Below are 25,693 nucleotides of genomic sequence, written 5' to 3'. Positions count from 1 at the left end.
TTAGACTTGATGTGGGAGATGTGTAGGTTTGAATCGGCGTTGTACAAGTAGAAACCAGAGACTTCAAAGTAACTGTAAAATTAAACACACACACACGATGCAGTTAAATACAAATATCATAAAAGTGAAGGAACTATATGCAAACTGTAGCACAAACTACAATGATTTTAGAAGTAGAAACCAGAGACTTCAAAGTAACTGTAAAAGTAACTGAACCAATGATTTTGACAGAATATTCATAATAAAATCAAACAAAACTTTCATGGAACACCAAAAAAAATCGGAAAAAGATGTACAAATACAAATTCAAATTTGAAAACCACCACACCCAACCCTTATGCCACTGTTAAAACAGAAGCCAAGCTATATTAGAATCCAAGGCAAAAGCAATCTCAAACAGTATATACAATTTATAGAATAGATTAAGAATAACACCTCCAAAACTAACAAGAGTACAATTAACAGAATAATAATAAACCCACAAAAAAACTCTTTGTTGTTTCAACATAAAAATAACACTTAGATTAAGAATAATATCGTCATACAAAAGCCTTATTATATAAAATTATGTATGGTTTCATTAAACAACCAAAATATTGAATCAAACAGAAGCCAGAAGCCAGAAGCCAAAAATAACACTTAAGTAGAAATTATCAAACCGGATACGCTCCCTATATGCACATAAGGAAATTATCAAACCAGCTTGCAATTACCCATAACCAAATTCAAAAAATTCTAACTTCACTCATGTACCACAACCAAATAACCATCCATAAACCCATGAAATTGCCTTACTATAATTTCACCATTACTATAATAACCTTTAACCTTCATCACCATTGACATAAACTACACAAATGCATCACAAAACTAAAACTCACATCATCACTAAATAACAAAAACAAAAGAAAAGAGGAAGAGAAATTTTCCAAAATTCAGAGTTGGATTCAAAATCAAACGAACACATCATCAGAAAATACCTATTACTCATCACTATTTTTTAAACCCCTAATATAGATTTCTATAAAAACAGAAGCCAGAAGCAATCTAGTTTTCTGAATAAAATACCTATAAACACTAATCTTTCAAATGTCAAAAACAGAACTATAAATCGTGTACCTTCGTCTTCTCTTCGTATTCGTTTTCTGGGCAGGGTTTGTTCTTCGTCTAGCTTCGAATTCGTTTTTTGGGCAGGGTTTGTTCTTCGTTCTAGCTTCGTCTTCTCTTCGTATTTGTTTTTCTGGGCGGTTTTGAGGATGAGATACGGTTTTGAGGAGTTTTTATGGAGTTTTTATGGAGTTCTTCGTAGATGGCAGCGATGGTTCTTTGTTCTGGGCAGCGATGGCAGTGAAAGAAGAATTAGGGATTATGAAACAGCTATTATTTTGATTTTAAAAATTTTAATTAACGAAACAGCTATGAAAGCGCTTTTAGAAAGCGCTCTGGTAGCCCTGCCTTTACCAGCGCTTTTTAGGGTAAAAGCGCTTTCGTACCCCCCCTTTAAGAGCGCTTCTGAAAGCGCTTTCATAAGCCACCTATAAGAGCGCTTTTTGAAAGCGCTTTCGTACCCCCCCCTATAAAAGCGCTTTTTGAAAGCGCTTTCGTACCCCCCTATAAGAGCGCTTTTAGAAAGCACTTTCGTACCCCCCCTTTAAAAGCGCTTTTTTTGCTTGTTTTTTTATTTTGTTTTTAGTGAAACCTATGCCAGCGCTTTCTCCTAAAAGCGCTTTAGTAGGGGTGCTGCTAAAAGACAAATTTGGCATAGTGCTTCCTTAAAACACCTCCTGCAACCTCTCAATGATGGTGAATATTTCTACATTACTTTAGTTCTTTCTAGAATTCTCATGATAGATTAGTATCATGATAATTCTAGGTTCTTCTATCTTTTCCATACACTTATAATTCTAGATTTTTCTACCATATTCATACATATTATAGTTCTAGGATATTATACCATTTTTATATATATATTATATTTAAGAATATTCTAGAAATTTGTAGCAATTTCAACACTCCTCTTTAATACAAATTTATGATGATTGTGTTAAACATAACACCTTTATACCGTATCTTCACGTATCTTCACGTTGAAACACTAATTAGTATAAACCTTTTTGAAATTCTAGACAAGTTTTAAAGTGAGATTGATTTTAATTTTGTGGATGTGTTCCTAAAACTCTTCAAACCATGCTAAGTAAGTGAGTCGAACCATGGTCGACATGGCAAGTGTGTCGAAGATTGAATCTTTTCATACTTACCCATTTCTAAATGTAGCCACTACCAATTCTCCGTGGAATTTTCCAACTACTATTTCCAGACTAACAGAGGCGTATAACCAAAGGTATGGATAAACTTGCCTGAACCTCTCCTCTAAACATGAGGTAGAGTCGAAACCCGTCTTTTCCACAACAAGCACTTGAGGAAGATCCCCCGTACAATCCTCAAATAAATCTTCACAACCATTGGATGGAGCACAGGACTATTGTACTGGAATTCATCATCAGTATCAATTGCACTTAAGGAAAAATGTCATACCTAATTAATTAATTATTGTATTGCATGGTGATCTTTTATTACTACTTAAATCCTTCATGTCCCTTTCTGTTTGGAAAAAGGGATGAAGGAGTTACTTTGCGTGTGGCACTCGGTTGGGCTAACTGAGATGTAAGAAATAACTTCATCTCTCTTTCATGGTTCCAACGGTGAAAGAGATAGAAGAGGTGGTTGACTCAATTAAAATGAAATGTGTCTCTTTCATGTTGTTTCTAGCAAAGTAAAATCGGTACTCGCTTATATTTTCAATGCTATTAAAATCACAAAGGAACAAATCAACAAACTTATAACGAGAAAACAAAGCTAATTATTTATTGATTAGATAAGTAATCAGCTACATTACATTACAACTAGGAAAACTCAACAACATAAAACTCCATAACTTAAAAAAACAAACAAATTACATGCATGCAAAATCACAAAAGATCAAACTAGTGACAACAACATTATACTATATTAAGTCTTGATTTCATCCACACAAAGATTGATGCATATTAGTATGGCGAAACACCGAGATTAGCAGAAGCATAAAAGCCATCTTTCATCAGAGCCTGACCACCATCTCCTCCTTCCTAGACAAAATAGAAAATGACACAAAATCAATCAATCAGCAATCAAAAGTCAGTGGAATGGATGGATCGATCCACATATGAATTATTTGTCTGAAACATATTTTCAGCGAGAATAGAGGTGGGTGATATGATATGAGATAATTTACCTGCTGGCACACATTTGTCTTCTTCATAGTCTGATCAGGCATGAGACCAAAGTGAATGTGTGGAAAGTGGGCCCACTGTCATACATAAAGTATATGTCACATATCAAAAGATAGTCCAAAATGGACTAGTAAAAACTTATCATTCATTTTGATTTGTGGAAACATAGCAGAGAAATACTATCATGCTCTTCAAAAAAATGGATTCTTCTGAACTTAACTCACATGACTTTTTTTTTAAAACCGTTTACATGTTTTTGGTATAAAAATGCTTCCTTTTATAAGTCATATTATTGTCTTGAAACCTCTAGGGTTATTAGTTTCATAAAATACACTCAAGCTTTTAAAAAACAAAAAACGAATACGACAAAACAATATCAGAATGTGTTAATACCGAAACCCTTATTCACCATTTTTATATTAAAAAACAAATTGTGATTAATTCACATTTGTACCGACCAAAATTGTTAAAGTTTTTACGCGTCCATTATTTAAAAACTTGAATATAATATTATTATTGAAGTTAAGGAGAATCATACATTCTTGGCAGCTGCACTGAAGGCTTCCCTGTGAGTAATATCAGGATTGACAGACTTAATGCGTTGGATCTCATCTCTGCAGATTTATACATACATGGGTCATGTTCAGATTTTATTTCACACTTTAATATTAACAAAGAAAATTTAATACTATATATTATATTCAAAAAATAAGTACAATGGTTTAAAACTAGTTGTTGTACTCACTTGATGAAGCGGTTGTATGCTGAAGGAACTCTCTGTCTCTTTTCTGGAGCTGGACATTAACACACCCTCATCAGATATTTCTCAAATTCACTTTCATTTTAGTTGAAATTTTCATTACTTTAACTAGTTAGTTCCGTAGAAAACATAGCCTCGTGAAAAAGGACTGTGCCCTAAACTAGAGATTACAGTCTAGCTGTTGTTCTTTTACAAATATTTTGTTTGATAAAATAAGGAGAAGATGTTTTAACTTTCTTAATATTTATAGAAGAATATTAACTTTTAGGGTATGCACACTTTTAAGGTATTAGAATTGATTATACTGAAATATAGATTATGAAAAATCTCACGTCTGTTTATGATAGGAGGCCTTGGAAGCTCATCAGCAACAGTCCTAGGAGGCATAGAGAACTCATTTGGTGTGTTTGTGAGGTTCATCATGAAATTAGGAACTTGGTTTGGCATCTCCTCCTGCTACAAAAAAAATCATGTATCAACAAAAAAATATTTGAAGACTGTAACTAAAAAAAAAAGAGACAGAGAAAGAGAGTAGTATAATTTATAACTAACCAGAAGGTTATGAGTTGGGGAGAAGAAAGAGTGTCCAAAATGAAACTGGTTAGGAGATGGAAGAAGCAGTGCACGCATGTTAACAGGGAGAAGATTAGTGCAGTGACCACATCTGACAGTAACAGTCTTGAACAAGCTTGTGCAAGGAACACTCACCTGCATGATATATAAAACCAAGAAATATAGTCATAAAAATGGAGATAAGAAAAAAAACCTAGATAGAGATGTAAAAAGTGTGAGAAAGTGGTATATATACAGCAAGGATGGTGTCACAAATGTTGCAGTGAACATAACAAAGTTGCTCGGAAGGAGGGAGGTGGTCCAAGGATAAAGAAGAGGAGGACATGATATGATAGATTATATTCGGTATTGATGATTGGTCTCTTGATTGAACTGATTGATTGATAGATGGATGGACAAGTTAACAAACACACTTAGGATATGCTTTTTTTGATTATGAGTGTTGAAAGAGAGGTGCAGAGAGACAGTTCATAGATAGAAAGTAAAGAGTGAGTGAGAGTGATATGATATATATAAAGACCTAATTCTGTTCTATTCTTTTAATTTATCTTAATAAATTATTTGAGGGAGGGAACACTTCTCGATGTCTCTTTCACTTTGTTTTTTTGGTTAGCTTGGAAGCAATGTAATTTAACTTAGCATTTGAATATTTACTAATATAATATTTGAAGTAGAAAATTTGTGTAGAAAAAATCTTATGAATTATTTATACACTCATTCATATACACCATTGAAGTCTGTTGCAAATGGTTGATAGGCAAGTATGTTGCTAAGCTATATGCAGATAACTATTAGTCAGAAATTAAAAAGAATATTTGTATTAATTAGAAATTAAAAAGAATATTTTGGTCAAAGAAGATTATATTCATTAGAAAGTTATATACACAATTTGAGCGGTTTTAAATTGAATTCAAATAATAATGTTAAATTTAATAAATATTGTGTTTTTTAGTTAAATTAAAATTTGCGAATAAATTTTTTTTAGTACATTGTAAAAGTTTAAATAGAGTAAACAATTTTTTATAACAAATTTCATTGAATTACGAGGATCTATCTTGTAAATTTGTAAGATTTAAAATAGGTGATAATTTACAACTTTCACTTTTAGGTTAGTTTTTCTTCTGTTAAATTTACATTCTATATATTTTGTCTTACTTCTATTTATGCGAAAATCATGTGTTTCTAATGCTCGTCTTCAAGTTTAAAAACTCTCATTTAAATCCTCATTCGACTCTCCTAAAAGGACTATATCATCTGTAAAAAGTATGCATCTCCGTGCTGGCTCTAAGATGTGTTTCGTGAGTACATCCAAAATTAAGGTAAAAAGATAGGGGTTAAGGTTGAACATTGATGCAAATCAATTGTAATGGAAAACACATCCATCTCCAAGAGGTGAAAACAATCCCCGTCATACAATCGGTGAAACTAAAGGATTCATCTTTGAAGTTTACCCCGTTACGTTTGAGACATAAACTCCAAACCGTAGCAAGCCAAATAACCGCCCCGATATGCCTCTTGGAAAAGATCTTAATTTTTGCACAGTTATGGAAGTAATCCACAAATTCATCAATCGTCAGCTCCATACTAGCACCAATCCACATCCAAACTCTACTCCATATACGTAAAGTAACGTTGCAAGAAGAGAACAAATGCACTAAAGATTCCTCTTCCTTTTGGCAAAGAACACAAAGAGAATCAATACCCTCCACCATAATTCCTCTTCTCACCAATTGATCTTTGGTGGCAATTATATTAAGGATAAACCGCCAACCAAAAAACAATATTTTTGAAGGAACCTTAATCTTCCAAAGATGAGTAATAGCCATCAACAAGTTGTTACTAAGAGGCGGGCCCGAAAGATTAGCTTTAAAACGGTCGTCGCACGATTTAACAGAGAATTTTCCATCCGTTGTAGGCCTTCATTAGAAGTTGTCCACACAATTTTCCTGCATAAAATTCTGCAGCAGCACGGCTGCCAGCTCCTTCATTAAATAATTTGTAGAAATACGTCTTCAACCTATCTTTTTACATTTTTCCAGAACCAAGACTTTGTCTTCTTCTTCTTCTTCTTCTTCTTCTTGATCACATGTCACTTGATCCAAATCTCTAGTCTTTCTTTCTCTTCCCTTATCAAGTCTATATATAGAAATTTTTTCTCTCATTGATTCCTAGATATTTGTATAGTCTGTTAAAAGTTTGGGTTATTGCTTCACTCACTGCCTTTTTGGTCTAATTCATAACTTTCTTGTACTTTTTTAAAGTTTTGATGTTTTTACACCTAGATCACTCTTTAAACCAGCCATTTTTTTAATCTAACTTTACTATATATGGACATCTTCATTTCACCACCATAATTCTTTACCCCTAGGTCCAAAACCTCTTGATTCACCCAACGTCTCTTTAGCGACTTTTCTAATCTCTCGGGTCATCTTATTCCACATTTCATTTGCATTTCCTTGTGGCTGTCCAAATCCTCTCTCCAAGATCTTATGTTGGAAAATTCATTGTTTTTCACCATTCAAATGCGAGCACTTGATCTGTGGCATTACCATATGAATTCTTCTCTTTGTTCCCCCTTAATTCTTACATCCATAACCAAAAATCTATGTTGGATAGTCAAGATTTCTCCCGGAATAACCTTACAGTCTAAGAAAATTTTCCTATCGTACTTCCTGATAAGAAAGAAATCGATCTGAGAACATGAAACCCCACTTTTAAATGTGATAAGATGTTCATATCTTTTCCTAAACCATGTATTTTCTATAGTAAGATCCAAAGTCGATGAAAACTCCAAGATGGATTTATCCTCCGCATTCACCTTCCCTTGTCCAAACCATACTTGCACATTCTCAAAATTTCTTGCTATGCTACCTACTTGTCCATTAAAATCCCTTCTTGGAAAATTTTCTCTACTTGGGGTAATATCCGGAAGTAAACTTTCTAAATCCTCCTATGTTTTACCTTAAGATGTTATGCTAACCGAACCTGGGGTGAATAAGCACCAATAACATTAAAGGTGTCTTGTTCCACTATAAATTTCAAGGTTATGATTCGATCTCCTACTCGTTGGACATCTACAATATCTTTCTTTCACTCCTTGTCCACAATAATCATCACTCCATTTTTCGATCTTACTATTCCAGTGTACTAAAGATTTAATCTCGAGCTGTCTAATTCTTTCGATTTTTCATCTGTCCGCTTAGTTTCTTGTAGGCACATAAAATTAATCTTCCTCCTAACCATATTGTCCACTATTTCCATAGATTTTCGAGTATGTGTGCCTTTATTCCATGATCTAAAAAGAATCCTCCTATCTTGAACTAACTTCTTTACCCACATCCGTTTAGGAAAATATGGGAATCCTGATTTTTTTTGCTACATATAGGCGGCAATGCAGCGGCCCTTGCTTTTTTGACATTGTACTCGTGCCATACATCGTGTTGCTTATGGAAAACGACCTTGCTTTCACATTATTTCATATTTAATCTATGTCATAGAGATTCGACAAAGTTTTACGATAGTTGTCGACTGCCTAACACAATCCTCTCCCTTTATCCAGATTTAAGACTGTATATGTATAGCGAAGCTAACTTAAGCAGAGTTCATTAACAAGATCATTAAAATTATATATTGTATAATGAATAATTTATTCGATAACATAATCACTAGTATCAATAAAAAAAGAAACAACAAATTCAAAATGTAAAAGAACTAAGTAAAATTCTACCTAATATGGAGAAAAAAGATTTGGCTTTTGATCGGTCTCTTTTAATTTTTTGGTGGAATTGGTTTGTAATTTCTTTTTGCGAGGATTCCTCGTCTGTGTAATCTGATATTGAGAACATTTAGTTCTCCGTTTTAATGAATCTTGCTTACACAAAAAAAACATTGGTGAACATTTGATCATGATCTAAATGTTTAATAAAAATGAATCATATTTTTTATTTTATCATGTAAGATATCAATTTTAAATTTGAACTATTTAATCTTTATCAAATAATTTTCAATGCTCTTGATTGATCATGTGAATGCGTGTGATAGTGATAGTAAGGAATCATAATCTATTGGTTTAAGGGTTCTCTGGTGTTCTGAACTGTGTTTATGTTTTTTATTTTTATTTTATCTTATTTTATTAACAATTTGTGTTGATTTGTTTTAACTTTTAGGAAAATATTTATATGGACACAACCATAACACATGGATTTACACACAACCAATCACATTTTTTTATTAATTAAAAAATTGAAATAAAATTGTCTTTCTCCTCTATTAAACCAACCAGTGTTTTAAGAACCGGACCGGTCATCGAACCGGTAAGGGTACTGGGTCACTGGTTTATCGGTCGAACCACTGGGTCACTGGTCGAACCGCACGACCAAACCGGATTAAACCGTATTAAACCGGATTAAACCGATTGAATAGACTTGTCATTATATAGGTATAAAACCGGTCGAACCGGATGATTCAGTCTCTAAAAAAATATAAATACCTTTTAAAATTTTAAAAATATCATATCATAAATTCACAATTTCATAACTTAAATTCAAATTTTAAACAAAGGTATCACACATAATAAAATAGTAAAAAATTATAAAGTGTAATTGCAAACAAAGTCTAATTACAACATAATCTAAACAAAGTCTAATTACAACATAATCTAATTGAATAGTTTATAACAAAATAACTTCAATGTGTATCAAATTTAATTCAAAATAGGATCTTCCTAAAAAGAAAATCAAATAAAATTCAATATGTTGATGTTATTTAAGAAAATTTATTATCAAAGATAACAAATAGACAATAAAGTTTTTAATTTGTCACTAACAAAAAAAACTATGTGAGAATGCTATTTAAGTAATACACTACTAAATATATTAAAAAAAAAAGTTAAAAAAAAAGTTTAAAAGAAATGTTAAAAAAAAGTTTAAAAAAAAAGTTTAAAAGAAATGTTAAAAAAAAATAAAAAAAAAAGTTTAAAAAAAAATAAAAAAAAGTTTAAAAAAAAAACAAAAAAAAAGCAATTAAACCGTCGGTTTTCCCGATTTTTCCGGTTTTCCCGGTTTTGACCGGTTTTCACCGGTTCCCACCGGTTTGATGGCATATCCGATCCAACTATTGAACCAGACCGGTTACCTGGCCGGTTCCCGGTTCGACCGGTCCGGCCGGTCCGGTCCGGTTTTTAAAACACTGAAACCAACCACCCCTATGATGGCAATTAAAACGAAATTAAATTTTAAATAATTTACAATTTTCTCAGTTTTTATTGGTTGTTCCTAAAGTATGAATTTAGATTTGTATCCATGCAAGTATTTCTCTAACTTTTATAAGAGGCAAACATAATTTTAAAAGAGTAGAATTGATTTTGGAATGTTGGTTATTTTAAAATAGAATTGATTCTGTTTTAAAATTAATTCTAGTTGAAAGTAAAATTTATAATTTTTAAATTTGAATGTGATTTTTACATTGAACTATACTATTCATCTCAATTTTGCATAAAATTATACAAATATATATTACTTTATATTCAATCGACTTTTAACCTGAATCAATTTTACACAAACAATTCATTCTAAATTAAATTTTTTCAGTGAAGAATCAAACATACTCTCTCTATAGCATGTCAAATGATTTTGAGTATTCTTATTATTCTTTTTAATTCTTTTTGGTAGTTCTCTAATTTATTTATTTTAAATTAAAAAGATTGTAATCAAGATTATGCATTCATACTAATTTTGTACAAAGTGGATTGAACCAAGCCTTTTCAACTATTGAATCAGAAAATGATCTGTTCAATAATCCAAAGAATCAGTTGAATCATACTTTAAAAACTCACCGATTCACATCCACATCAACAAAGTTATGAACAAGTGATATATGCAAAGGGTTTGATTTGTACATGAGCATGGCAAAGCTATTATTATATAATTATACATACCATGAACAATATATGTGGTTGGAATTCCAATGCAAGAGAGAGAGAGGGAGAGAGAGAGAGAGAGAGAGGCGGCAGATGTGGGGGAGAGGAGCCAGAAAGGGACGTGTGCATGGGGTGATAGCTTTCACACACTCACCTGTTGTTTTCAATAGTTAAAGAGGGTCTTGTCTTGTGGTGTTGGTTGATACCAAAAACAACTTTTTCAAATAAAATTTTCCTAAATTTCCGAACAAAAGAACAACCAAAACACTCTCTCTCTTCCGTTTCCTTAGGGCTCCTCCCTCATTCAACACTCAGTGTAACTATAGAAACTCCATAATATACTAATACTCCACCTTCTCCATTTTTATATTATTATTGTTGAAAAAGAGATAAACATGCATGTTTACTTTTCTTGATTTGACAACACCCCTCTCGCTGAACCCTAACACAGTTCTGATACGCATTTAAGTCAGTAAAAAACATATCAGTCTGCACACTTTCCTCTTCCTCCTCCTCACCACCTTTGTCCTTTACTATTTTTCCTATTTTCTTCAAACTTCATCTATTTTATATTTTTCTGATTATTACTACTTATAATTAAAAGTTTTTTTTTTTTAAATTTTTTTGGTGAAATTTAGGGTTGTCAACTCTTTTCATCATCTATATAGTGATTGATTTGAAGGGTGATCTGATCAGAATCAACTTCATTATCTCTATGCTCATGTAAGCTAGCCTCTATGGTGTCAAAAAAAATTTATAGTACTTCTTTTTCATCTTGCATGAAATAATTTAGCTATTCCAAAAAAATATTAAACATGTTGGAAAGGGAAATAAGGATGGAAAAACGAGTTTGGTCGCTTCATCAATATTTTTTGTTGTACGTGTCTGAAATTTAATCTTACACCTCTAATATATTCAGTTTATCTCGTTATTTTTAGATTTTTGTGGAACACAATTTTTTTAAACTTGTTTTTAAATTATAGAGTTGCAATGTTCGCTGACCCGCCTCACCCTCATTATTTGTGGGATGAATTAAAATTTTAAACTCACATTTTCAACTATATTTGACCTATTTATTTCGACCATTTGTAGACCAGTTTACCATCCTAAAAATAACATGTACACTTAGAAACTAAAACACTAAACGTATATAAATTCTTAAACTAAGAAGTTCCAACAATTTGGCAAATATTTAGGTTTTGGTTTTGTATGTACTTATACAACAAAGTTCTTAACAAAGTTTTGACCAAAATGTATCAATCTTAATATAGTCCTATCTCTAAATTGAAAAGCATACAAGTGAATTTGGAAGATGTGTGTGGCCAAAATTCAGATTAAACATGAAGTACATGGGGGACACAACCATATGCATATATGTCTACAAATGTTAATAAAATAATATTAACAATATATATTGAATATTTCCTGGTGTTTGGTATGAAGTGGTAATGAACTCTTTCACAGTATATGTTATGTACAGTAGTATAGTACTAGACTAGTAGCAGTAATTGAAATTTGAAAATAAGAATCAACTTTAGCACTTCTTATGCTAAGTGTCATTCTTCTTCTAATAAAAAAAATTTATTAAGAAAATAATATTGCATATGCTCACACAAATCAATGCACTAAGTTCATTGATTTATATATTTATATGAATCAATATTGAAAGTGATGACTTGACTCACCAGTAAAATTTAATTTAATTTTGTAATTTCAAAATAGTTAATTTAAATCTATTTAAACCATAGTAAAATAGCTAATAATGTGACAAATTGTAAGTAAAACATTAATCTAATAATTTAAAATGAAAACAGTAAAATTTTAGAGCATTGTTTGGCAGTGAGTTTAGTAATTCCTGTCTGAAATTGATTTTACCTTTTACTCATCTTTGGAATCTATGATGTGACTGTTAGTACTCACGGTGATAACTAATAAATAATAACTGTTGGCAATATAGATAGCTTTGCTAGTCTATTTCAAACCGTACTAAGCAATGACACTAGCATGTTTTGTCAACAATACATTATGGCTGGCTCTTTCCATTAATTAAGACCTCATTCTTGTTGCCTCTTCATCACCAAACCATTTTTCTCTAAAAGTGAAAATAATAATATTATTATGGTTTGACTCTGAGGGTTTGTTAAAATAATTTGTTCAGAATATATATAAAATGATAGATAAATGAAATAGTAATTTCACAACATATTTTATTAAAATTATAACAAAACAATTTTTGAAGCAAGAGATGAAGTCCAAAAAATATTTTTAACAACATTAATGTTTTAATAATAATATTTTATTTTAAAAGAGTAAGAAAAATAAAATTTTATGTTTTTTTAATAATATAATTAAATCGATATTTTAATAATAATATTTTACTTTAAACGAGTAAGAAATATACAGGGCCGGCCCAACACATCTCGAGGCCTTAGGTGAAATTTAAAATTAAATATTTTAATATTGTAAAAAATTCTAAAATTAATATAATTTAGATGTTTTAAGGTGTAAAATATTAAATTATTATAATTAATTTTATTTTACTTAATAATAAAATTAACTCATTTAAACACTCTTCTCATTATTTAAAAAAATCATAATTAAAAAACAATGTCACACTTATATAAAATTAGATATCAAGTGCCCTATTATATTAAAGAACTAAAAAACTTATTATCTATACTTGTGATTTTTAAAATAACAAATCAAACAATAATATATATGATAAATGATAAATGTTTGTTATTATTATATATTCAAAATAGGTGTTTTTTGTCAACAAAAAAAAATAGGTGTTATTATTTAAGGAAAAAACTTACCTATATTCATTAGGTGGTTTATGATATTTGTCAATGAAAATGTAATAAGTGAAAATGTAATAAGTGTGCTTTAACATTATTTAAGCAGTGAAAATAGAAAAAATTTATATATGAGTAAAGGAAAATTATACACTTATCATATTTTCATATTAGAAAATAATACAAACCACGTCTAAGAAATTGTATCTATCTATTCTCTATTATTTAATTGATTTATAATATAATTTAAAAATTTATTTTAAAAAATCAATTAAATAAAACTATATAAATATGAAATGAAGATGTGAGGCCCTAGGCGATAGCCTACCCCTAGGGCCGGTCCTGGAAATATAAAGTCTTCTTGTTTTTTTAATAAAATAGAAAAATTGACATTAAAATCATATCGAGAATCATGTTATTTTGACACGGGAGTTCGTTTATTTATTTATTTTGACAATCACTTTTGATATATTATATCCTACACTTTAAATTATAACAAACAAAAACTCTATTGCACAAAATTCAAGACAACAAATTTTTTGAAAAAATGAAACTTGAGCATTGTTTGTATTTAATTATGGTGTAACTGAAAAAAACGGTGTACATTTATCATTTCTCTTTTCATTTGGCATGTATCATGTTATGTGAGGAATTCTTGTATGGACACGATCCTAAATCTATTTCTTAGGCACAACCAATAAAAAAAGAGTGATTTTTTAATTTATTTTTATTTTAATTTTGTTTTTAATTGAATTCATGAGGTGATTGAGATTATGAAGGAGAGAGAAAACTCTTAATTTATTTTTTAATTAATTAAAATTTTGTGATTGGTTGTGTGTAAAACAATTTCTTATATCCGTGTCCACTTAAGAATTTTCCCATGTTATAGTTAATGTGCTAGTGTCATTTATTAGTTAATATCTTAATTTACATGCAAACAAATTTATATTTTGAAGATTACACTTTTTCAAATAAAAATTATATTTGATGATTTAACACAAACTAAAATATTAGATATTAAATTAATTTTTCAATTATGTGTATTGACCTTTAGAAAATGGAACTTTAATTAAAATTTACAGCAAAACAAATAACGTTATGTAAATATGTTTTACACGGTGAACCTGACAAATTTGATTTTGTCAAGTTTATTTTATATTTCTTAGGTAAAAAGTGGATTGTGATCAATGTGGGTTGTAGTAGTTCACAATGTTTTATTTTTATTTATTTGTTTCACTCTTTTAATACAATATGCAAGTTAGTTTTTGTATCTAATATTCTTGCATTAGAGTAATTATTTGAGAGATTTAAAAGGTGTCAAAGAGATAAAATATATAACCGAGTGAAAAAAAGTGCTAAAGAGAGAATCAAATAAGGGATCAAAGAGAGATGGATCAGAAGCAAACAATTTTTCGAAGTTTGATTGCGATTATATGATCACTGAATAATGGTTATGGGAAATCTTCTTAAATATAAAGAATATTGGATTGTTTTTTGAATCAGGTTAATCATAGCCTGGGAGTGTATGGAAGGATGATGACAACACAAAAGCAACACTTAGAGGAGATGGAGCTAAAAGATTAGAAGACTAAAAATTAATTATTTCAATATCCTGATAAACCAATTTTAAAGACGGCCACAATAAATCAATTCTAAAGACGGTCATGCAAAAAGAGACATCTAACAAATTCTAAGACTCCATTAAGATGAAGTGTCAAAGCAATACTTGAGTGCAGAGAGCTCAACTCAAATGTCTATAAATGGATTTTGAGGTTCAGACAATGAAGCAAGATGAATTGATCACTAATTACTTTAGTCGAGTAACGACAATTGCAAACGACACGAGAAATTATAGGAAAGATATGAGCGATGTTAAGATCGTTGAGAGGATTTTGATAACCCTTGCTGATAAATAGACTCAATACATTGTATATTCCATTACATAAGGCAAGGATATATATCAGCTCTTTGTGGATGCCTTACAAAGTCCGTTGCTCGTTCATGAGCAAAAGTTCAAAGTAAATATTGAGGAGAAACACACTTTGAAGGTGATTCAAGAAGAAAACTATGGTGGTAGAAGTCATAGAATAGCCACTTTGGAAGTACATGGACAAGGCGAAGTCAAGTATCATCAAAATTCAAACCGACATGACAGCGAACAGAAAATTCATATTGTTATTAAACACACAATTAATTCGTTAAAGAAAAGTATAATTCACGTGCATGTAATCAGTTGACATAAGAGTGTAACCAATTACACCCCCTTTATATTTTTCAAACAGAACCACAATATAACCGATTTGACAATTTATGTCTACAAGTTAAATTTGTTACATTTTCTCTAAACTCTGGGACAATAGCTAAATATAATCGGTTGCAATTTTATGTCAACTAGTTACATCTAACAATTTTTCTGTTTCATAATTGTACCTCATCTTATGTAGTTGTATATATACCATTTGGGTATCTCATTAATAAAAAAACATTATTTTCACCCTAAATAACCACACTCTCGTTCTTTCTCTCTCTTCATCTCTACACTCAATTATTCACCATTCTTGTAGTTCCAAATTCCAACATTTGACATCAAGAGTCTAATTCAATCCATCAAACACCTAGTGTGCGAAAATGACTTTTGTCTCCAATGAAAGAATCCTTGCAAATTTACATATCTTTGATGCAAAAGATTACAATAAATGGTGCAAGAAAATTAATGTATTATTTAGATCCCAAGATGATCTTGAGGTGACCAAGAACAGTGTGAATCCTCTTGTTGAAGGTGTTTCTCTAGAGTAAAGAGCGTCCCATAAGAAAGCTAGGAAGGATTATTTCAGAGAGATGATGTTAATCCATCAATGTGTTGATACAAACAACTTTGAGAAAATTAGTGATTGTGAATCGAAGCATGCGTGACAAATCTTGGAGAAAGCGTATGCAGGAGCCGACAAGGCGAAGGTTATGAGGTTACAGACTCACAAAAGACATCTTGAGTTGGTTTAAATGGAGGAGAAGGAGAACCTCAATGATTTTACGATGAACATTAATCAGTTGGTGAACCAAGTAAAAACATGTGGAGAAACATTTACAGAACAGTATATTGTCGCAAAAATTTTGTATTCTTTGATGGCAAGATTTGATAACATAGTCGTAGCGATTGAGGAATCAAAGGATCTTGTGAAAATGAGTAAAGAGAAGTTGAAAAGCTCTCTTGAAGCACATGAGCAGAGAATGGAGGAAAGGAATGTTGATAAGGAAAATTTGGAGACTGCTTTGCAAGCACGTTTCAATGAGAGAGAGAGAGACATGAAGTTAAAGGGAATATGGTCCATGAACAAAGGTAGATGGAACTTTCAGAATTTTGGTGGAAGATAATCCCAAAGTTCCAAAAATTTAACATTCTAAAAGGGTGAAAACAGTGGCAATATGGCTACTGAATCAAACAACTATAGAGGCAGCAGTGTTAGAGGTAAAGGTAGAAGAAGGATGGTTGATAAGATTAGTGTGCAGTGCTATAATGGTCAAAGCTTAGCCATTTTTCTAGAAGATGAAGATGAAGCTAGAGTTTATAGACAAGAGTTTCATGATGAGAACAACCTCTTAGTGATTACCACTGAAGGAGAATGCAACACTAGAAGAGTTTCAAACAACTTCAGTGCATTACAACGGCTGGATAAGAAGAATGTAATCAATTATGTGTATGTTGTAGCCGATTACATGCAGAAGAAAATGACATGGTTACTACGAAGGAGGATGTACAAAATAACAATCAATGGTATTTGGACTCTGGATGTTCAACGTACATGACAGGTAAAAAAGATTGGTTTGTTACAATCAACTGTGCCATGAAGAACAAGGTGAATATCATGGATGATACCACTCTAGCGACAGAAGGGATCAATGACATGTAGATCTAGATAAGGGATGAATAAAGTTATTTGATAAATTATGTATTTTATATCCCTGAGATTAATTACAATCTTCTAGGTATTGGCCAATTGCTTGGGAAGGATTTTAAGATTCATATGGAGAATAAAACATTACGCGTTATGAAATCAAATGCAGTTTTCATCCTAAAGACTCCTATATCTCCCAACTTTCAAATTTTAGTTGAAGGTTATGGAGCATTGGTGTCTCGCTCCAGCGGCTTGTCGAGAAGAGTGGATATGATACTATAGGCTTGGGCATCTTAATTTTTGAGATCTCAATGTCTTGCAAAAGAAAAAAATTGTGATGTGGCTACCATTGATCAACATATCGACCAAAATTTATGAAGAATTTGAGCAAGTGAAGCAACATAAGGGAAAATTTGTTAGAACAAGATTTGTTCTGATCAATTATCTTAGTTTTGATGATAACAATAATATGAATTTTGCTTAAGATAATATGGTACTCTAATCCAATGCAATTTCCTTTTCAGGAAATATATAAAGAGTATGCATAATTCAGCGCTCAGAAGCTTTGTCTCAAAGGGTTCAGCATGCAACATCAGAACATGGTCTGGCAAGACATCAGAAGATGGTCGAAGCAGAATCAGAACATGGGTCTATGGAAGCATCAGAAGAACAAGAGAACAGAAGCACTGAAGTTCTGATGGTATCACGCTCAGAAGCACTTCAAGGTCAGAAGATCAGAAGATGCTATGCACCAAGCTGTTTGACTCTGATGATATTCAAACGTTGTATTCACAAACATCAGATCAGAAGAAAGTACAAGTGGCAAGCTACGCTGACTGACAAAAGGAACGTTAAAAGCTACTAAAGGCTACGTCAGTAGACACAGCGTGAACAAGGCTCGAGGTAGTTGACAAAAGCGTATAACATTAAATGCGATGCTGTACGGAACACGCAAAGCATTAAATGCACTCAACGGTCATCTTCTCCAACGCCTATAAATATGAAGTTCTGATGAGAAGCAAGGTTAACGATTCTGTACCAAAACAACTCATATTAAACTTGCTGAAACGCTGTTCAAATTCAAAGCTCAGAATCTTCATCTTCATCAAAGCTCACTACATTGCTGTTGTAATATATTAGTGAGATTAAGCTTAAACGTTAAGAGAAATATCACAGTTTGTGATTATCGCTTTTAAGAAGCATTTGTAATACTCTTAGAATTGATTACATTAAGTTGTAAGGAACTAGAGTGATCGTGTGGATCAGAATACTCTAGGAAGTCTTAGAGGTTATCTAAGCAGGTTGTAACTAGAGTGATCGTGTGGATCAGTATACTCTAGAAAAGTCTTAGAGGGTATCTAAGCAGTTGTTCCTGGAGTGATCAGTGTGTGATCAGAAGACTCTGGAAGACTTAGTTGCTGACTAAGTGGAAAACCATTGTAATCCGTGCGATTAGTGGATTAAATCCTCAGTTGAGGTAAATCATCTCTGCGGGGGTGGACTGGAGTAGTTTAGTTAACAACGAACCAGGATAAAAATAACTGTGCAATTTATTTTTATCTGTCAAGTTTTAAAGCTACACTTATTCAAACCCCCCCTTTCTAAGTGTTTTTCTATCCTTCAAAATTCAGCAAGGATGCTGGTTGTAGAACCAAGTGTCTCCTTGACACCGATGCACGTTGATTCCATTGGTGGCAATAGATATTTTGTCACATTCATTGATTATCATAGTAGAAAACTATGGACATACATAATCAAGAGAATGGATGAGGTACTTAAAGTCTTTAAGAAGTTCAATTCCATGGTTGATAAGGCGAGTTTTAAGGTTGATTCAGTACAAGAATAAAATGATAAAATAGTCAAAATAAAATTCAATAGTTAAAGGCGATTAGATCTTTCTTTTGACTCTCCTACTTATACTTGTGGATGAGCTGTGAATTAACTGAAATACAAATATGTTAAAGTCTTACGGAAGATTAACAAGGCCATTACATCCAATTCGTTGGTGTAAAACTCACTACTTTACACATTAATTTCCTAATTCCTTAGGCCAATTCAAAGTTAAATTAGGCGTTCTAAGTTCGTTAATTTTAAAACCACAACTTATAATTACATATTCCTAGTTAATTACTAAGTTGAATAATTGCCCTAGATCGGATCGATAGACTTATGTTCGATAATCTCTACTCATCTGATATCAACTACTACAAAAAGCGCTTCTAACATCGAAAGCGAAATAAATTTTACCTCGACAAAAGAATCGAGGTAACGAAGGGCGTCATGAAAAGTAATAACTTAACACCTTGGTTTTTAAAACACCGAGGTAAAGGTTTATTATGGCATGGGTTCGAGCCCTAGTTTCTGCACTTTTATTATTTATAAAAAAACTAACGCCTTTTTTTATCTCAGTTTATCATAAAAAATGAGGGGCCATTAGTTTTTTTAATAAAACTCGTTATAGTATTTACAAAGAATATTACATTAATTGTCTATGTAGATCATATGTTGGATCTTCAATTCCTCGATATTCTGGGCAAGATCAAATATTGGGAACATCTTTTCTCAAAACAAAACATAAGGATTTGTTAAAGGATATTCTCTATGGAAAATCTTGCATGAAAATATTTTTGGTAATAAATAAAAATTTAATAGAACAAACCTTGAACCCAGTTGATTTTCTACTCTTGCAATCCATCGAAGAGAACTATTCCAAGTTTTCTTATGTTTCAAGCGCTTCATATGTTTCATTTAAATTTCCAATATCGTAAGAGAACTTATATAATGGACGCCCCTTAGGTTTCACGCGTATCACTAAGGGTTGATTCTTGATTGTTGATAACCTTTATATGGACTGCAAATATTTGTTTAAGGCCGTTGAATGGAAATAGTGAAAGAAACACTTAACAATCATCTCGATTTTTAAAACAACCGAGGGGTTAGAGTAAAATAAAATTTTTTTTTCAAAAATGGTTACATTGTTTACCTAGAATATTAAAAATACATTGTATGAAACAAACCTTCACAGAATATTACAGCATGAGCAGGTCACATACAATATTTATTGCATACAATGTATTTTTAATATTCTGGGTAAACAATGTAATCGTTTTTGAAAAAAAATAATTTCACTCTAACCCCTCGGTTTAAAACAAATCCGAGGAGTTAGAGTATTTTTTTTCTTAAAAATGGTTACATTGTTTATCCAAAATATCAAAAATACATTGTATGCAACAAATCTTCGCAGAATATCTAGATTTTTTATCCAGAATATTAAAAATACAACATGTCGAGGTCCCATACAAGGTGGTAGAGATCTGTCTTGAATGTCAGACATGACTTCACCAAGATTAATTGTTGATGCTATGATTATCACTACTTTCGCTAGCGTATACAATTTGCATGCTTGTAATGCATCCAACTTCTAATCAGGTGTTTGTTCCAAAAATTAAAAATGTTTTTCAGCACTTGCAATCCATCAGTAAAGATTTTTAGGAATAAATCATAGTTGTTCAAAATCTTAAACAACAATAACAACAACAATAATATCATTGTTTGAGATGGATTGCAAAAGCTGAAAAAATATTTTGTTCAAGGTAGAAGAACATTTTCTTCAATTTTGCAATCCATCCTAAAAAAATGACGCATTCGACGGTGGGGCGGCTACAAATAAGAAAGTATTATGGTAAAATATATTCAGGGAGTGTTTTATAGTAAAATCTGATTATTTTATCCCTTGATTTATCAAAGAAATCGAAGGGTTAAATCATTTACTTTATAGTCGTTAACACATAAAGTACATTATTAGCTAGTATTCGAAGCATGTCCTGAATGGTATATCACCTCGGTGTTTATAAAAACCGAGGTAACAAGTTGTGTGTGTGTGTGTGTGTGTGTGTGTGTGTGTGTGTGTATATATATATATATATATATATATATATATATATATATATATATATATATATATATATATATATATATATAGGGTCGGGCTAATTAAACTGGAGGCCCGTTCTAATTTTAAAAATAGGTCCAAATCATTAAAAAAAAATTATAATGATAAAAAATAATACATAAAAAATATAATTTTATGTTGATGAAAAAAAGCTTCGTCATAAAAAGCGTTAGTAGTTGTAGTGATCGATTCACGCATTCGTCAATACATAAAAACATTAAAATAAAAGACAATTAAATAATAACAATAACATAAAAGAACTCAATTAATTTCAAACAACCATATGATCCAACATAATACGAGCAGCTTTGTTTCAAAAAGACCTAATTTCAAGAATCTAGTTACTCATAGTGCATGTAACAATTATCATGAGTTTAGATGAAGAGAACATAAAATTCAATAATTTGCAAAACCCTCAAAATCATTATTGTAAAACTTCAAGTCATCACTTTCTCTATCAAATTCGGAACTCCAAAAAAGTAGTCAAAAAGATTTATTCATAAAAATTATTGTGTGTCAGACCTGCGCACTATCACACCCGCGTTAGTAATCATCACGCTCGCGATGTGACATGCGTCATCGCGTCATCGCGCCCATAACGTCGCCATCGCAGCTGCGTGAAATTCAAAGACAAAATGCTTCTATTTTCTTTTTTTTCTTTAATATTTTCACTAAATCTACATTTCTTTCTTTTGATAAATTTTTGTTCACTTCTTTATACTTTGATATGACTTTTAGCTTATCATTCCACCAATTTAATCCAAAATTACTCATAAATATTACACAATACCGACTGTCATCAGTAATCCTGTGTTTATTTCCTATGTTAGTTGCGTGTTAAGTTAGTAACTTACCTTTAGTTATATTAGGTTGTTAAGACCGTTGTAAAGATAAAAACTTTTCCTTGATTCTTGCTCTCCTTATGTAACTATACATGTTTTGTATAAATAAGAGAAAGACATGATATTTCATTCTATAAGTATTATGTTATATTAAAGACGGTTAATCAAAACTTTATTGATAATCTAGTAAACTAGAGGCGGATAGACTTCAATTTCTTAAAAGTACGTGGTTGGAGATTCTATTGTTTATAATGAAAGCTTATTAAAGTTTAAAAGATTACATTCAAATAGCTGTTGTCAAAATGGACTAACACGCATGGGCCGACTCATCCGGCCCAGAAAATCATAGGATTTTGTGTTTTAAAATTAGAGTATTTTTTAGTCCAATTTTAAAAAGTCCGCTGCTCATTAGGGCTAGTTCATATGGATCGTGGGTAGCTTATCAGATCCGCATAACTATACACTTTAAAAAAAATATATTAATATTTATATTACCTTACTCAAAAATAACAAATGATTTTTCTTACCTTACTAAATTTTATTTTTATTTTATTTGATCTTTCTTTTTTTAATATCATACATTAATATAATCAACATTCTTTAATCGTATTATATTAATTGTTCTATGTTAAATATTCAAGTATTATTTTATATAATTTAAACATATATTATATTAATATTTAGAAACAAATTATAATATTTATAAGAGATAATATAGTACTAAAATATATATTACGTTTAAAATAATATATTTTTAATTTTATTTATAATAAATATTATAAAATTTTAATTTTAATTTTTTTAAATAAAAAAGTCCGTTTAAGGTCAGGTAGTAGGGATGGCAATTTGGCCCATCCCCAGTGGGTACCCACAAAAAACCCCATATCGGGTAGGGTAAATACCCATAAAAATGGGTATGGGCACGGGCACGGGTAATTACCCATTAAAATATGCGGGTATGGGTGCGGGTACGGGTACCTTACTACCCAACCCGCCCCATACCCACACTACATATTTCTATAATGTCATTTATATTATTATATAAAAATGCATGATTCTAAATTTATTTAAAAATATATCGCTATTAAATCATTACACATTTTAATAAAAGTCTTTATTTGTTTCTTAACTCAACAATAACATACATAAACGTTAGGACCGACTTGGACCGTATTATATAGGTTTTTTGGCTCAATCCTAAATAGTCTATCTAGGGTCGGGCTCGGGTAGTAATTCTCGAGCCCATATTATATAGGTTTTTTGGCTCAATCCTAAATAGTCTAGAATCCGCTAGGACCGACTTGTTTAGGATCGGATAGCCTATTTTACCAGCTCTGCCTGTAGACATAAAAGTTGTTTTTCCGATATTCTTGTTTTAGTATTTGAATGAAGCTTTTGTATTTACTTTTATATATAATAATAATAGTAATAATAATGATGACATTGGTTTTGGATGAATGTGTTATGTGGTTGAGTCTTGATTTTCATTCTCAATTTAGTGTAGTATACTTAATTAATAGTTACCTTTTGCGGTTTGAATTTGAAGTACCAAACAGTCCAAATGATTAATACTACCATTTAAAATTTCAATGTACCAATCAAATTAGTTTCTGTTTCACATTGTGCAAACCTATATATACTGTTCATTTGTACTCTTCATGCATAGTTGCTATTAATGCATCTATATATAATTAAATTTTTTGAATGTCAAATTATCATCTTCAATACCACATTAAATATAGAGACTTTGTGCAAGGGTTGAAACCATTTACACAATTGGTAAAATCGTAATGTCTAGTTATGAAGACCCTAACATTAGGATGTTGTGTTGTGACTAATTAAACCGGGAGTGTGTAAAGATCAGTAGAATAGTAGTGTTGAGTACATATCACATGTTTAGAGGCACACAGTGGCCACATATGCCAGAGGTGTTATGTTATTATTGTGCAGAAGCTACCTAGCTTCTGTTACTCGAGTCTTTACTCCTAAGCTAGAGGAAACATGTAGTGTGTACTTACTTGAAACATAAAAACAAAAACATTATTCAAGGTCATGATCACGAGCAACATTGTCAACTATTGTCAACTAGTAATGCTTCTTCTTTACTCCATCTAATTAGTTCCTTAAATACTCTGCTTTTACTGGCCTTTCTTTTTTGGCTATGCCCCTTGCCAACAATAGTACGTTTGTTTGACTTGATATTTATAATTCATTTCTAAATATATATTTTATATGAAAATATAATATGTTATAGTGTATAAAGCGTGCTCTCCGCGAAAAAAGTTATTATGAGCCAATCTAATTCGAGTTAATGCATGTTTTGAGTTTATATTTGGTGTGTCCAGTATGACTGTAATTCGATGCTCAGTCTTAATGAGAAGAGGGGTGTGAGAAGAATTCTTTAAATAATTATTTGTTGAATATTTGGAGTTCGCCAACCTTAATTTTCATATGGAGCATTTTTTTAAGAGGCAGTTTACTTGCTATCAATTTAACGGGGGAGCAATGAGTAGGTGAGATTGTGTTCTACTTTCTAAAAACCTTTGGGGAGAGTAATGAGTAGATGAGATTATCATCTCAAGTAAGCGTTTTCAATTGTTTCTGACTTAGACGAAGATTTGACACTAAAAATTGATACCAAACTTTTGCAATTGAGAGTAGAGTAGCAGGACTGGTGAGTTTATCGTAGTTGGCCTAAATTAGGTGAAGGTGGGTTGACTAGACATTATTGAATCTATAATGTTCAATACAACTACCTTTCTCTTCACAATTTATTGTCTGGGCAATAAGGGATGGATTAATGGTGATAGGAGAGTCATTGACATAAGACTGAATTGACTCAGCATCATGATCAGATGGCACAATTAAGACATTTAACCAAAGCTCTTTAATAAGATTAGTGTAGATGGATTCATGAAAAATGTCAAAGTAACCTTTCAACTTTTGTTTGGAAATAGTTTTCCTTAGCTCAAAACCTTTGTCTTTCAAATCATCGAAATCAACAAACTTTTTATTGATAACGAACAAAATATTTTCATCCATTTTTGAATAAAAGAAAAGACTTTGAAACTAGATTTGAAGACACAAAGAGTTGGAAATGAGACGTTGAAAATAGGAATAGTGTTTAAATAGTGGAGAATATGAAGCTCAAATGTCTCATTGAAAATCCAAAAAATACGTTACATTTTGAATATAGATGATTATTGATGTTCTAGTGATATGATTCCATTGTGTGTTGTAACATCCTTCTAAACCCACATAAAATATTCACAATATAATACGAATTAAATCGATTATGACACCCATCAAGGGTGTCACCTTCATAAATACTCCACAATAACAAGTCATGCACCGTAATACAGGTTCTCAAAATTATTTAAGGCAATACTTCGTTAACACCATAAAATAATACAACTTCTAGAAGCGGAACTCATTGTTTCAAAATATCTTTATCAAGAGCACTTTATACTTCATTGTTCATGAATCATAGATCAAAACAATTAAATACCGTGAAAGGTAACTCATCACGATCAAAGAAAATGAAATAAAGGAGAATAATAGTTCTAAAACAAACGATCCCATCCTCAATGTTACGTATCAGAGTAATACACTCTTTATTCAAAATAACACGCTAAAAGACTCCACGAAGCTATCCTCTACGCTTCAATGGACTAATCATGATTACCTGCGTG

The 25,693-nt window shown here is 31.3% G+C and overlaps 1 protein-coding gene across 4 annotated transcripts; it reads right to left on the bottom strand.

Moving 5' to 3' along the window:
* Positions 1-2,837: 2,837 nt before the first annotated feature.
* LOC131605967 (axial regulator YABBY 1-like) lies at positions 2,838-5,068 on the bottom strand. Of its 4 annotated transcripts, none has more exons than XM_058878254.1 (7): positions 4,838-5,068; positions 4,582-4,737; positions 4,362-4,485; positions 4,015-4,063; positions 3,808-3,883; positions 3,272-3,346; positions 2,838-3,125 (listed from the first exon to the last, which is right to left on the bottom strand). In XM_058878254.1, exons 1-7 carry the CDS (start codon positions 4,925-4,927, stop codon positions 3,048-3,050), a joined length of 648 nt encoding a protein of 215 aa, XP_058734237.1. In that variant the 5' UTR covers positions 4,928-5,068; the 3' UTR covers positions 2,838-3,047. The 4 variants fall into 4 exon arrangements, with proteins under 4 accessions (XP_058734237.1, XP_058734248.1, XP_058734241.1 ...); XM_058878265.1 differs by having other exon boundaries at positions 4,015-4,057; XM_058878258.1 differs by having other exon boundaries at positions 4,362-4,482.
* Positions 5,069-25,693: the final 20,625 nt, after the last annotated feature.

Source organism: Vicia villosa, linkage group LG1, assembly GCF_029867415.1.
Source record: "Vicia villosa cultivar HV-30 ecotype Madison, WI linkage group LG1, Vvil1.0, whole genome shotgun sequence".
In the NCBI taxonomy this organism is placed as follows: Eukaryota; Viridiplantae; Streptophyta; class Magnoliopsida; order Fabales; family Fabaceae; genus Vicia; species Vicia villosa.
Note: the sequence above shows the minus strand (reverse complement) of the source record. Positions and strands in the feature narration are given on the sequence as shown.

Coding starts and splice junctions, on each gene's coding strand:
- LOC131605967 (XM_058878254.1), bottom strand. CDS start 4,927: ATGTCCTCCTCTTCTTTATCCTTGGACCACCTCCCTCCTTCCGAGCAA. Junction 4,064..4,361: donor GCCTCCTATCATAAACAGAC/GTGAGATTTTTC, acceptor GTTAATGTCCAG/CTCCAGAAAAGAGACAGAGA. Junction 3,884..4,014: donor GCATACAACCGCTTCATCAA/GTGAGTACAACA, acceptor ATAAATCTGCAG/AGATGAGATCCAACGCATTA.